Source organism: Oncorhynchus keta, unplaced genomic scaffold (assembly GCF_023373465.1).
Source record: "Oncorhynchus keta strain PuntledgeMale-10-30-2019 unplaced genomic scaffold, Oket_V2 Un_contig_20057_pilon_pilon, whole genome shotgun sequence".
Taxonomy (NCBI): Eukaryota; Metazoa; Chordata; class Actinopteri; order Salmoniformes; family Salmonidae; genus Oncorhynchus; species Oncorhynchus keta.
This window is the reverse complement of record NW_026281800.1, coordinates 267789-283615: the sequence shown is the minus strand read 5'-3', so window position 1 is coordinate 283615 and position 15827 is coordinate 267789. Positions and strand designations below refer to the sequence as shown.

Genomic DNA, 15827 nt, shown 5'->3' with positions numbered 1-15827 from the left:
TAAATCAGTGTTTCTTCCTAAGTGGACAGTTTGATTTCACAGAAGTGTGATTGACTTGGAGTTACATTGTGTTGTTTAAGTTCCCTTTATTTTTTTGAGCAGTGTATATCTTCACACCTCTAATACAAACAAGGCAAATGGAAACAGGCTTAAGGCACTGAGCTATAGGATTGAGCAAGGGCTACTAATCTTGGGCTCCCGAGTGGCGCAGTGATCTAAGGCACTGCATGTCAGTGCTAGAGGTATCACTGCAGACCTTGGTTTGATTCCAGGCTGTATCACAACCACCCATAGGGCGGCGCACAATTGGCCCAGCATTGTCCGGGTTAGGGTTTGGCCCGGGGTAGGCCATCATTGTAAATAAGAATTTGCTCTTAACTGACTTGCCTAGTTAAATGAAGGTCAAATAAAATAAATAAAATAATCTATAAGGCTGCCACTCTCATCCTGGCTACCCAGCTAGCACATTTGGTGCCTTGGGAATGTGGGAATGTATGTTTTTGGTTTCACATTGGTTATGGGAACAAAGCCATACCTTTCCTGACAGGTAAAACAGAACATTTTGATTTCCTGGGAATGTTTATTTTTAGGTTGCAGGGATGTTCTGAGAATGATCCTGTGAAATTGTATTAATTGAATAACTTCCTTAAAACTTGTATTTAATATTTCAATATGTTTTGCTGATGCTAAGAACAGAATGTTTTTAAATAACTGTTAGTAATGAAATACCATGAATATACATTTGTTTTTGTCAAGTTCCTTAAATGTGCTGAGAATTGTCCAATGCCAAACAACTATCCTGCACCATTCCCAAAAAGTTGTGGGAAGGTTGTATGCAAAATACAACCATGCCATCACCAAGCTCTAAGAAACATATGGTTCTCAAAACATTACAGTACCAGTCAAAAGTTTGGACACACCTATTCACACATATGGAATCATGTAGTAACCAAAAAAGTGTTAAACAAATCAAAATATATTTAATATTTGAGATTCACACTCTTGGCATTCTCTCAGCCAGCTTCATGAGGTAGTCACCTGGAATGCATTTCAATTAACAGGTGTGCCTAGTGTTATGGGATTATTAAATTCCTCTAACACCTAGTTATAAGTTAATTTGTGGAATGTCTTTCCTTATTAATGTGTTTGAGACAAGAGGGGGTATGCAGAAGATAGCCCTATTTGGTCAAAGATCAAGTCCATATTATGGCAAGAACAGCTCAAATAAGCAAAGAGAAATGACAGCCCATCATTACTTTAAGACATGAAGGTCAGTCAATCAGGAAAATTTCAAGAACCTTGAAAGTTTCTTCAAGTGCAGTCGCAAAAACCATCAAGCGCTATGATGAAACTGGCTCTCATGAGGACCACCACAGGAAAGGAAGACCCAGAGTTACCTCTGCTGCAGAGGATAAGTTCATTGAGTTAACTGCACCTCAGATGTGAACAGATGATCTCTGCATGTGTGGTTACCACCGTGAAGCATGGAGGAGGAGGTGTGATGGTGTGATTTCCTGGTGACGCTGTCTGTGATTTATTTAGAATTCAAAGCACACTTAACTAGCATGGCTACCACAGCATTCGGCAGTGATATGCCATCCCATCTGGTTTGCGCTTAGTGGGACTATCATTTCATTTTTAACAGCCCAATGACCCAAAACACACGGTGTAAGGGCTATTTGACCAAGAAGAGTGATGGAGTGCTGCATTAGATGACTTGGCCTCCACGATCACCCGACCTCAACCCAAATGAGATAGTTTGGGACGAGTTGGACCGCAGAGTAAAGGAAAAGCAGCCAACAAGTGCTCAGCATACGTGGGAACTCCTTCAAAACTGCTGGAAAAGCATTCCTTATGAAACTGGTTGAGAGAATGCCAAGCAAGAGTGTGCAAAGCTGTGATCAAGGCAAAGGGTGGCTACTTTGAAAAATCTAAAATTGTTTAACACTTTTGTGGTTACTACATGATGTGTGTTATTTCATAATTTTGTAGAAAATGGTAAAAATAATGAAAGACCCTGGAATGAGTAGGTGTGTCCAAACATTTGACTGGTACTGTATATGCTAGCTGGGTACAAACTCATCCACATAGAATGACGTCATTCGAATTCCTTCATTGCTTTTCCTACTCACCGCCTCCACCTCGGCTGGGTCGTACCAAACGTTGATGTAGGGGTGCTGTAAGGCTTCGTCCACTTGTATCCGCTTGGCTGGATCAATAATCAACATCTTAGACAACAGATCTCTGGCCTGGCTAGCTGTGGAGACAGAAATATAAGCAGATTCAGGTTCCATACAGGGTTCAGAGTCAAGGGAAAGGACATGAGAGAAGAAGAAAATCAATCAGCAATAACACACTGTATCAAACAGTCTGCATCTGAAATGGCACCTTATACTATGTAGTGCACTAAATTCGAATAGGGCTCTGATCAAAAGAGGTATGCGATATAGGGAATAGGGTGCCATTTCAGACACAGCCAAGGTGTGATACAATAGTTTACAGTGCCTTTAAGATTATCCCTCTGTTTGCACCACAGTCAAGGCTTAAAGGGGAATGGAAACACTTTAGGAAGTAAATCTAAGCAAAGAGATGTATTCAATTCACTAATACTAAACGTGCATTTAACATTAAAAAACATCTCTATATTCAGTATTTTGATCGTCAACAAGGTTTATTTGTGCTATGGTCAGCGCCCTTTTTTAATTGCCATAGTAACGACTGACGCCAGTGCGTCACTGGCAGGAATCAGCAAATTGTCTGTGGTATTGAGTCTTCGATCGAAGAGAGTGAGGTTAGGTGCAGACAACGAAGATGGCAACAACAAGTAGTAATTGAAACATGAACTGTATAGCGCCAGGCTGTATGAATTGGCAACAAAAAAATCCCTTGGTAAATTACCATCCTGCCCAAGGACCGACAACTTTTGAAGAAGTGGCTCCATGTCCTGAAGAGGAAGGACGTGCCAGCTTGAGCTAGAAGGATCTGCAGACAGCACTTTGCGGAGGCAGACTTCGCAATGAAGGGCACTTTCAATGCAGCAACCGGGAGTTTCCGAAAAGTGCAGGTTAGTGTGGTTACTGTGCAGGTTAGTACAGCATGCCAAACTGACCCCTAGGTGCCAGAGTGTTCCTGTGCTGCGGTGGAGAAGAGGTCCACCATCACTAAAGAGCTTGGAGCCCAGAAGGATTGCGCTCACGACCATCAGTATACAACCGAGTCCTGCCCCTATCGGCCATAGATGGAGCTGACGTAGAGTGAGATCAGTGAAGACCAGAACTCAGAGCGAATTAAAAAATACACATCGGAGTGGAATTGTTTTTCTACATCAACGGATGTGCGACCTTGTCCCAGTTCTGCTGTTTCGATTCTCTCTCTCAACCTGTGAATACTCAGCTATGAAAAGCCAATTGACATTTATTATTTTGATGTAAAAAGGGCTTTTGTAAAATACATTTGAGTGATTGATTGTTTGCTGTGCTGGATGCTGTCTGAGTAATGGGACGTTTTTATAGTATATGTAACATATTTTGGTATCTATTTAATCTGCATCTTAATTTCTTAAATGGCAATCAGTAGTAGAAACAATTACACAGTGTCTCCCTGCTCCTCTTGCGGTAAAAAGCTGAGGGATTGGGCTGGAGAAATGTAACAACTTTCAAATTCATAGACAGAGCTATAGATGCAAGGACTATGATCTGTACCCAGTTTGCTTTGGATACAGGCGTCTGCTAAATGGCATATATTATAGTCTACTTTGATTCTGCCAACTAGCTGCCCATAGTTACCATTCCTTTATTTGTTTATTTTTTGAATTTTTATCGCCAATTTCGTAGTATACATTTAGTAGTAGTTACTATCTTGTCTCATCGCTACAACTCCCGTACGGGCTCGGGAGAGACGAAGGTCGAAAGTTATGCATCCTCTGAAACACAACCCAACCAAGCCGCACTGCTTCTTAACACAGCGCGCATCCAACCCGGAAGCCAGCCGCACCAATGTATTGGAGAAAACACCTGGCGACCTTGGTTAGCGTACACTGCGCCCGGCCCACCACAGGAGTCGCTGGTGCACGATGAGACAAGGATATCCCTACCGGCCAAACCCTCCCTAGCACAGCGCTAACTGTGCCACCAGAGAGTTTGGGTTCGCGCCCAGGCTCTGTCGCAGGCCGCCGCGACTGGGAGGTCCGTGGGGCGATGCACAATGGCCAACCTCCCAATGGCCAATTGTGTGTTGCCCCACGGACCTCCCAGTCGCGGCCGGCTGCGACAGAGCCTGGGCGCGAACCCAGGGTCTCTGGTGGCACAACTAGCACTGCAATGCAGTGCCCTAGACCACTGCACCACCTGGGTGGTGGGGCTCGTATAAACACGGATGACGGCGCTGGCTGGGGTGATTGATCTCACAACCTATGCATTTTTCTCTTCAATACTCTCCAATCACCACGTCTAAAAGTGTGGCTACAGAGGCCTTGATGGTGTCCACAAAAATAGTACTGACCACACCATCAAACACATCCTCAGGCTGTGTACATGTAGGGTGTGTCAGGGGTCTTGCCAGTGGGGAGTAGAATGGTGTGCTGCGAGGCATAGAGTCCTTAGGGGCTGGCACCCATGACATATCGGAGTCGTGGTATGTTGTATGAATATCCATGGTATATGCTGAAATGAAGAACCGGAGGATTTATGGGCAGTCCTTTTATTGTTGAACCAGTCCTTTGGTATCAGGGCGTGGTTAACGCAGCTACATACTTAGTTTTCTTCGGGGGCTGACCCTTCTGAGGATGTCCCTTCTTGGGATTCCTTTGAATCTAAATCCTCAGGATTTGTATATATTATGCACTACCTTAGCCCAACAATGCTCTGCCGCTGTTGGCTCTGTACAAAGAGCGTCCATCAACTAACATTTTCAATTCTATTAGTTCCCAACTTTTAAAAAGAATAAGCATGCACAACCTAAAATCCCCGGTCAGGCCACCATCACAAATATTTTGGTTGCGGACTTCCTCGTTGCTGATATAGATCTCCACGCACCCACATGGAAGTCCAATCTTTCTTTGTATTTTCACCCTGTGAAATACTCTCTCTGAGGAGTCAGGGGCACCTTCCCAACGGGTCTGGTACCCCGTGAACACGCTATACCCCTTTGTGATAACTCTCAGTTTGGGACACACCACCTTGCGAAAAACCTGCCAGTCTTCAAGCCCGTAGTCCACTCCTAAAGTCTGGTCTGTATTTTCTTCTCCTTCGGCTAGGGTATAGAGTTTCACTCTACAGGCATGATAATCAAACTGATAATCCCATTGCTGTCCGTTAGACATCATCACTTGATCTTTCAGCAACGTTGCAGGCGGTATTTGGGTTCTGTACACATTTAGAAACCGCTGTTTTGGTGAAACGTATATTGTTGCTTTATACGCGGACCTTTTCTCTATGTTTCAACCGCGGTCCTGCTTCCGTTGTTAGTCATCACTGCTTCGCCGCTGATCACAGAATCCATGTTTACTATCTTTAGTGGTTTATCATGGTCGCTTGTGTTGTTCTGGGTCTTATTTATAATACGTCTTCCCCCAACACAATACCCCAGGACATTCCTGCTTCATAGACAACAGCCCTGAGGGCAATAAAATAGGGGGTGTGGGGCCATCCTCTTTGAAATGATTCAAACACCCCCCAGTTCAACGAGGTCCCTACACATCAATCATCATGACAACTTCAAAGGAATAGATGCAATATATGCATAAATTAACACACACTCTAACACGTGACAACAGGAACAAGATGCACTTATATGGGCATAACCAAGTGATAACTTCCCGCCAGGATGCCCTGACAGGATGCCCATATTTGGGCACGCCCTAGAGCACATGATAACTTCCCGCCAGGATGTCCTGACCGGATGTCCTGAGCATATTTTGGCATGCACACATTATCCGGACATAGGGTGCCGTCTACTGTATTCCGGACATAGGGTGCCATCTACTGTATACTGCGTGCCGTCTTCTGTATTCTCTCTCACCTCATCCAATTATCCCTTGTGCCCATAGGGTGAACTGGCAATAAACTGCTAGCCTGTATGCTCTGCAAACAAAATCATTAGAAATGTTAGCCTAATACCGAAACTAAATCACAATGTGTAATGGAGCACGCCCCATTATTGGTTAGAATGAGATTTCATGAATCATGATGCTGTCTGCAATTCGAACTCCGGTCGTCTAATCTAAAATGTAAATGTCATACCATCGCGCTGAACAGCGCTGGGGATAAACATCATTATAGGATGCTGATTGTATGTAATGAGCACCTATCCACTACGGATATTAACCTTAAACAATTTATAACCAAGCAACGTTTCACCAATTATTTAACTGGCATATCGCCTGCTGACTGGTTGAGTAACCTCTTCTGTGAGGAAGTCCTTCATAAGAACACGTCCAATAAATACATTGCCATCCAGACAGACTTACAGGAACCTCTGACTGGATGTAATACAGCCATCCTTCCGCTGGAATTTTGTAGAGAAATGGTGGTGATACAGCACAACACACACACTCCTCCTCAAGCCATTATCTGGCAGCATCCCCACTCACACCTGTTTGTGTTTGGTTACGCAGACCCTCTAGCTGAGGTGTTTCAGGCGGCATATCTGTGTTGTTACTACTACGAGAATTAAGTATTTGTTCTGGGGCACGATTGGCTCAAACATGAACGGCTTCAGTAGGTTTATTGTTTCCCTAACTAACATGATTTAATTCTCTGTAATAAACTAATTCTCAGACTTGGAGCTACTTGTGTTTACGGACATATTCAATCAATCCCTATCCCAGTCTGCTGTTCCCACATGCTTCAAGAGGGACACCATTGTTCCTGTTCCCAAGAAAGCTAAGATAACTGAGCTAAACGACTACCGCCCCGTAGCACTCACTTCAGTCATCATGAAGTGCTTTGAGAGACTAGTCAAGGGCCATAATCACCTCCACTCTACCTGACACCCTAGACCCACTCCAATTTTCTTACCGCCCAAATAGGTCCACAGACGATGCAAACTCAACCACACTGCACACTGCCCTAACCCATCTGGACAAGAGGAATACCTATGTGAGAATGCTGTTCATCGACTACAGCTCAGCATTTAACACCATAGTACCCTCCAAACTCATCATCAAGCTCGAGAACCTGGGTCTCGACCCCGCCCTGTGCAACTGGGTACTGTGCTGATCCTCAACACTGGGGCCCCACAAGGGTGCGTTCTGAGCCCTCTCCCGTACTCCCTGTTCACCCATGACTGCGTGGCCACGCACGACTCCAACTCAATCATCAAGTTTGCGGACGACACAACAGTGGTAGGCTTGATTACCAACAACAACGAGACGGCCTACAGGGAGGAGGTGAGGGCCCTCGAAGTGTGGTGTCAGGAAAATAACCTCACACTCAACGTCAACAAAACTAAGGAGATGATTGTGGACTTCAGGAAACAACAGAGGGAACACCCCCCTATCCACATCAATGGAACAGTAGTGGAGAGGGTAGTAAGTTTTAAGTTCCTCGGCGTACACATCACAGACAAACTGAATTGGTCCACCCACACAGTCAGCACCGTGAAGAAGGCGCAGCAGTGCCTCTTCAACCTCAGGAGGCTGAAGAAATTTGGCTTGTTACCAAAAGCACTCACAAACTTCTACAGATGCACAATCGAGAGCATCCTGTCGGGCTGTATCACCGCCTTGTACGGCAACTGCTCCGCCCACAACCGTAAGGCTCTCCAGAGGGTAGTGAGGTCTGCACAACGCATCACCGGGGGCAAACTACCTGCCCTCCAGGACACCTACACCACCCGATGTCACAGGAAGGCCTAAAGATCATCAAGGACAAAAACCACCCGAACCACTGCCTGTTCACCCCGCTATCGTCCAGAAGGCGAGGTCAGTACAGGTGCATCAAAGCTGGCACTGAGAGACTGAAAAACAGCTTCTATCTCAAGGCCATCAGACTGTTAAACAGCCACCACTAACATTGAGTGGCTGCTTCCAACACACTGACTCAACTCCAGCCACTTTAATAATGGGAATTTATGTCAAATATATCACTAGCCACTTTAAACAATGCTACCTAATATAATGTTTACATACCCTACATTATTTATCTCATATGTATACGTATATACTGTACTCTATATCATCTACTGCATCTTTATGTAATACATGTATCACTAGCCACTTTAAACTATGCCACTTTGTTTACATACTCATCTCATATGTATATACTGTACTCGATACCATCTACTGCATCTTGCCTATGCCGCTCTGTACCATCACTCATTCATATATCTTTATGTACATATTCTTTATCCCTTTACACTTATGTGTATAAGGTAGTAGTTTTGGAATTGTTAGCTAGATTACTCGTTGGTTATTACTGCATTGTCGGAACTAGAAGCACATGCATTTCGCTACACTCGCATTAACATCTGCTAACCATGTGTATGTGACAAATAACATTTGATTTGATTTGGTAAATTCAGCCATTTTTGGGAGTTCCAGCCTCCACTGACCGCTACGTACACATTACTCTTTTCACACTTTCATGCTGACCTGAACCGTAATGTGCTAGCTCAGATATGTTATTTTAATTTTGTCTATGGTGGATGCGTAACCAGGCCAGCTCGGCTAAGTAGTGTAAAAATGGTTTACCATAATTTTTGTAACACAGTTGGTGTAACACAGTAGCTCTAAAACAGTGTCTAACACACTCCCTCTCAAATACAATCTCTTTAACTCTTACGCTTCCTTACATCTCTACTGTGTCTCTGGCTGTGACAGCGTCCATTACAGCCTCTATGACACAGTGGGTGATTCCTCTTATCGCCCCTTTCCTGTGCCATGTATCTGCAGAGATCAGGCAGGCAGCAGGAAGCAGGAGGAATATAGAGTGATTCCTGTGAATTTCCTTCCCAAACATACAACATTAGCAGCAGCACAAGGCAACAACAACACACCAGAGCAGCAGATTTAATTATACTGTATTTAGGGAATTTGTCTTCCTTTGATATATCCTTCTAGGATATTCTCTGGTAGCCTAACGTAGGAATACTTCTTGGGAATATTTTTTTTAAAGATTTCTTTCTCAGGAAATGTAGAGGGAAATGTAGTGCATTACATCTTGGTTTTAAACATCTTCCTCTGAATTTATTTTATTTTTTAATATATATATATATTTGTGTTTACATTTGTGGGACTAACCTATTTGTATTATTTAAAATGTTAATTTTTTATTCCAAATATTTTTAAAATGTATTTTTTTTGCAAAGAGAAGTATTTTTTTATCTATATTTTTTTCTTCTTCATTTTTTGGTATTTCTGTCCTTAATTTTATTTTCAATCATTGGCATGTATTACCATTGACGTGACCACCAGACTACCCTCCACGCCTACCCAAGAACACCCCATCCTCTTCATCCCAAAACCTCAATGTGGTGGACACACAAAAACAAACAAGCAATTACTCTAACTACAAAAGCGCATAAAATAAAAACACCACAATAAAAAAAAATATAATATTATATATAATATAATTATAATATTATAATATAATATAACTGTCGATCAGGAGCACATTTCCTTTGTCTATGAAATCAGGCCCATCTCTCATGACGTGTTATTTGGTCCCACTTACCAGTAAAATCTTGTGAAAATCCCAGTTTCTTTTGAAATGAATCCTTCTAGTGTATAAAAGTGTTTGACAGTTATTTTGAAGTTTAAAAAGGAAAGCTTTCCCCAGCAGAATTAAGAGATGGTATATCATGTTGCTTCTATCCCTTAAGTCACCCAATATAACTGTAGGTGGCGATATAACAAAATTGTTTAGAACAGGAAGTAACCACTGTTTTACTTTTACCCAAAAGTTAGCAACTATTGGCCTCCCGAGTGGCACAGCGGTCTTGGGCACTGCATCGCAGTGTTGTGGTGTCACTACAGCCTGGAGTTTGATCCGGACATGACCGGGAGACCCATAGGGGGGCGCACAATTGGCCCAGTGTCGTCCGGGATTAGGGGAGGGTTTGGCCGGGGGGGCTTTCCTTTGCTCATCGCGCTCTAGCGTCTCCTTGTGGCAGGCCGGGGACCTGCAAGCTGACCTCAATCGTCAGTTGAACAGTGTTTCCTCATTGATGCAGCTGGCTTCCAGGTTAAGCGAGCGGCTGTTAAGGAGCAGCGCAGCTTGGCGGGTCATGTTTCGGAGGACGCATGGCTCGATTGTAAATGGATCGCAATTGGATATTACAAAATTGGGAAGAAAAGGGGATTAAAATTACAAACAAAACAAATGTTAATGTAAAAAAAAGGAATAATAAAGTTATGGGGCAATACCAGATTTGTATCAAATCCTCCACACCACTAAAATGGCACAAATGGGATTCTTTGATGCACCATCATCTTGTTAGTAGCCAGATATTTTTACAATATCTTCAACTGAAGATGGAGTGTAATGTTGTTTTATAAATAAAACCAAAAACCTGGTGTTTTCAAGGGATGGGAGTATCAAACTGCTCTTCCTAGAAAGAGTGGAATTTGTGTGTCAAGTCAACCAAAATGAAAATGGTATGGCTTCATTGATTTTAACTATAGTTTCCCATCTGTGAGATTTAATATGAGGTCTACAAACAAACAGTTTCTCTTTTCTTTCCCTTAACTTTTTCCCCCATTCTGTTGAAATTGCTGCCAGTAACTGATTGTTATTATAATTTGTACATATAAAGCAGGCAGACAGGCATCAAGGAATTCAGTCAATGTTCGATTGAATGTTAAAATTGGCAAAACGAGTGACCTAAGCGACTGAGCGTGGTATGATCGTCAGTGCCTGGCACGCCGGATCCAGTATCTCAGAAACTTCCTCCTGGCCTTTTCACACACAACAGCAAATAGGGTTTACAGAGGATGGTGCGACAAACAAAATGGTGGGCAAACACATCTTGATGTGGATGGTGGGCAAGACGGATGGTGGGCAAAAACATATTGTTGGTTAGAGAGGTCGAAGGAGAATGGCAAGAATCGTACAAGCTAACAAGCGGGTCACATAAAGACAAATAACAGAGCAGTACAACAGTGGTGTGCAGAACTGCATCTCGGAATGAAAAACTCGTTGATTTACTCCTAGAATTTAAAAACAAGAAGAAGCGGCTCCAGTGGGCATGCGATCACCAACACTGGACAATTGAGGAGTGGAAAAACATTGCCTGGTCTGAGTCCCATTTCCTGTGGCATCATGCTGATAACAGTGTCGGGATTTGGCATAAACAGCATGAGTCCATGGACCCAACCTGCCTGGTGTCAACGGTATAGACTGGTGGCGGTGGTTTAGGGACTGTTTGTCTGGAACACGTTAGGTCTCTTGATACCAAGTGAGCAACAATTGAATGCCACAGTGTATTTGAACATTGTTGCTGACCATAGAGCATCGAACGGGCTGTTTTCAGCATGAATGTACCGTGGTCCAATCTGCAACAACTGCATGATGTAATTGCGTCAACATGAACCAACATTCCTGTGGAACGTTTTCGACACACTGTATCCATGCCTCAAAGAACTCCGGCTGTTCTGGGGGGTCCGACCCCGTACTAGATGGTTGTACCTAATAAACTGCCTATTCCTATACAGCCTATGCCTATTCCACAGTGATTGATATTAAAATTCCCATTACTGTCAATTATATAATTTTTAAATCAAATAAAATGTTCCATCATCTGCATATAAGGACATTTTGGTTTCAAGCACAATAAAGTGAGTGGTCTCCAGTTTTTGAGGTGTACATGGCTTTTATATTGACCATTTGCCTCCTGCTACAATAGTAATGTAATCATCCCACCTCTTTAGGTGGTTGATAGTTACCCCGTTGAAATGAAAAATGTAAGCAGGCGAGAAAAGTTCATTTAACTTCTGTAAAAAAAAAAAAAAATGTAATTTTTAAAAATCAATTGGTATAACATCAAAAGCAGGAGATTTGCCTGAATTAATCTAACCAATTTAAGTGAAGCTATATTACTTAAATTAGGCTGGCACCTCGCGAGCCACATTGCCTCAAACTACACAACCTCCACACACATACTCTAAGGGCTGTAAAAGCATAGAATGAGAAATACCAGAATTATTAGGCTATAGAATACTTTATTGTCTCACTTACCTTTAAGTTTGTTGTGCTCTGAGTCTGCAGGGAAGAGGCAGTCGGGGAAAAGCTTGGGAAAGGTGAGGCCTGCGTATTTGGGTCTGTTCTCTACATAGTTACGGACAGTGGGCTGCAGCTTCTTCATAAACTCTGGTGAGGGTGTGCCCAGCTGCTCAATCACTTTATTCCATTGGTCGATATCTGATAGGGGGGGGTGGGGTTAAGAAAAACACACAACAAACCTGGACAGGACAGCACTCTGGCTGTCTCAAATAAAAAACATATAGGCTTTAATACACTAACCAATTGAAGGGGACAATTGCATAGGCCTACAATAGTCCTACAAGCAGATGCGTAAGAGCCACATTGGGACATATCACTAAATGGAGGGACATGAGCAAAGTTTAACAGTAACAGACAACTTTTCTATAATCTGCCATTTCTTAAACAAATTCTCTCTTCCATATTTAATTAGTTCAATCATAGTAAACAAACAGATTTCTTCCTATTCTGACAGTCAAACAGATGTTGATCAACATTGTGCAGTTGCGGTATGGACTGTGAGTGGGTTCACAAACGAACAAGTCCTTTTAAATCCTATAAATCACTGCAAAAAGGTGTCAACTTGTAGGGAGGGATTTCCAATGGAATGGAGTTGTGCATGGTCCTTGACAAATAAACAAATTAAATAGATAATAAAATATCTACATTGTCGACAATAAACACTAGTATAATATCTATACTGACGCAAAACTCTCCAGATGTACGTGTCAGAACAATGTATAGAGAGTCCTGTCTGAATGTACTATTGGTCAGAGACTTCACCCACCTCTCCTCATCTCATCTGCAATGGTAATTCCACTGCTTTAGTCTGCTATAAGAAAGATCCTATTAATACTAAAGCTTTTGTTATTACGTTATAGCCCTCCCCATTTCCCATAGCCTTAAAGGGGTTCCAAATGGCAGCCTATTCCCTATATAGTGCACTACTTTTGACCAGGGCCACTATATATGTAAGGACACACGCTGGAGACGAGAAGCAGGTACAGAGAATGAACATTTAATGGAAAACGGACTTCAAACAAAACAAGAACAGCGTCTGGACAGGGTGAACAAAACAACATTACAACAATAATGCTGACACAGAGAACAAAACTGAGGAACAGACAGATATAGAGAGAGCAATCAACAACGTGAATGAGTCCAGGTGAGTCCAATGAGCACAGATGCGCTTAATGATGGTGAAAGGTGTGCGTAATGGAGGGCAGCCTGGCGAGGGGAAGTGTGAGCAGGTGTGACAGTACCCCCCTCTAGGGGCACCACCCACCTGAGGCACCCCCGGTTCCATCAGCGGCAGCACCCAGACCCAACGTCACCACCAAAAACAAAAAACAATGCTTTGCATCAAATAGTGGTGTCAGCATTCTATAAGGACAGACCCTGGAGACAAAGAAGCAGGTACAGGGAGTGAACATCTAATAGAAAACGGACATCAAACATTACAAGAACAGAGTCTGGACGGGGGGAACAAAATCGACAAAAACGCTGACACGTGGAACAAAACTGAGGAACAGACATGTATAGAGGGGTCAATTAACAACGTGAAGGAGTCCAGGTGAGTCCAATGAGCGCCGATGTGCATAATGATGGTGTCAGGAGTGCGTAATGGAGGGCAGCCTAGTGCCCGAGGGGAAGCGGGAGCAGGCGTGAGAATATAGGGAATAGGGTGCCATTCGGGACATCGTCACAGTGCTAGTGAGCGGAGCCAACACTTCACTGGTGGGAATGATTTCCTCTTTGGTTTCCTAGCCCTTTAAATGATTTAAACGGTTTCCTAATGCTGGGTTAAATACGTTGCAAGCACATTTGTGTTTAATGTGGGTTTTAAAACTAGCAGATAGCAGATTGAAACAGCTCCTAGTTATCTCTCTAATTTATAACCATTGCTTTATGAATATGCAGATTATTCTACTGGTACTGTACAAAGTTCCAAATGCCAATTGGTGTGATTTTGTGTTAGATTGCTGTTTTTAATGCTGTTTTTATTGGGAGAGCTCGATTTCCATGTCATTTATTACAAATGGCAAATCAACTTGAAACTTGATTTGAATTATCAGCACTATTTTGGGATAGGAACAGAGGGGGAACGGATGGTGTGTGTGTTTGTGTGTGAGGGTGGCCAGGCCGAGGGGTTCTTTTTTCTCTCCATCTCCCACAGGTGGGTGCCAGTTCAAAGAGAGTGCCAGCAAGCCAGGGCAAACAGAAACACATGACCTCATCCTGCTGGAACGCCGCTTTGATTTCCTCTTTGTCTACATCATACTTTGGCAATCACATCTACACACTGCAGGAAAAGGAGTCCAATCTACACAATGCAGTGAGAGGAGCCTTGGCTTTCATTCCTTAAAATGATTCTACATGGATGTTAAGCTGTCTAATTTGATTTAAAAAATTGTTCCATAAAAGTTCCATATAGATAAATATTTTCATTTGTGTTGAATTAAAAATAAAGTATTGTTTTTTATACATATGAGTATCCCTCATCATGAATTTAGGCTATTTTCTAAATGTTCTGATTTTTTGATGGTCTTCAAACTGCTCATCTCGATGACAGACCTGATATATTGTAAAGGCTAGAAGAAGGCCAGAAGTATGTACGTGTAGCCATTGTGAAATCACGAGCTAGTTAGCTGTGGTAAACTAGTAGCACAGCCAATGTGTCGATGTATTGATACGAGTTACAGTCTACAGAAGGAGGCAAGGATACCTCTCAAAATGTTCTATATAGAACTGCTTTAAGGGCCATGCATGACGCTAGCCATTTAACCCTATACAGTATTTGGTTCTTCTAGCAGTGTACAGTATAGTGTTGATGACAGTACCAGAAGGAGACAAGGAGGCAAGGATACGGTCGATGCCTGGGAACAGCACTGTTCCTCTTATCACCTCTCCAAAGATGCAGCCCACAGACCACATGTCCACTGCAGCCAGACACAGTCCCATACCAGTCACCCAGCATACATGCAGATACATACATGACACATGTCACACAAACTCCATCAACCACACACTGCACGCAGACATGCAAAAAAAATCCATGTCTTTGTGAGTCCTGTCTGTCATGTAATTGCAAACATGTTATGTTTTGTTTACCACAACAATGGCTGTTAAACTTAAGACACTGCTGTCTTTGTCAGTTATTATCTTGCGGTGGTCACCAACCGGTCGATCGCGAGACATTCCTAGTCGATCACCAAATATTTCTTTATAAAAGCCAACGATACATTTTTTTTAAAATTTGTGTTTTGCGCTGTTGGCGGTAGATGCACCTGATTCAGAAGCGGTGTGAACTGGGTAGGCGAGGTGTTCACATTTGGGACCATTTCATTTGTCTTAAAAGACCAACTCTGCCTACCTGGTGGACCGGGAGATCTGTGGCTAAATAATGTGTGCCTACTGTGCTGGCCAATCCAATAGCTCAAATCACTGTACCTACAGGTTCCAAGACTCCGGCCAGAGCAAAGTTTGATACTAGCCTACCTGAGATTTCATAACTTTTAAAACCATGACCAGGGAGAGAATGTCAAAGAATACAGCAAAGAGCTGCTGTTTTTATGAGTTCACATTTAAGTTTTTATTAAGCACTGTGAACACATTTTCTTTTTTATATAT

The 15827-nt window shown here is 42.8% G+C and overlaps 1 protein-coding gene across 10 annotated transcripts in view; it reads right to left on the bottom strand.

The window, feature by feature from the left end:
• Positions 1–15827, bottom strand: part of LOC118387819 (mitogen-activated protein kinase 10) — an 84842-nt gene that overhangs the window by 18395 nt on the left and 50620 nt on the right. For 7 of the 10 annotated variants that reach the window (XM_035776563.2, XM_035776558.2, XM_035776560.2 and 4 more), the window contains exons 9-10: positions 12174–12356; positions 2133–2257 (exon numbers count right to left, since the gene is read on the bottom strand). In XM_035776563.2, coding sequence (XP_035632456.1) covers positions 2133–2257; positions 12174–12356 — 308 coding nt within the window. Of the gene's footprint in view, positions 1–2132; positions 2258–12173; positions 12357–15064; positions 15137–15827 lie in introns of all 10 variants that reach the window. The other 3 variants (XM_035776559.2, XM_035776561.2, XM_035776568.2) reach the window with 2 other exon arrangements.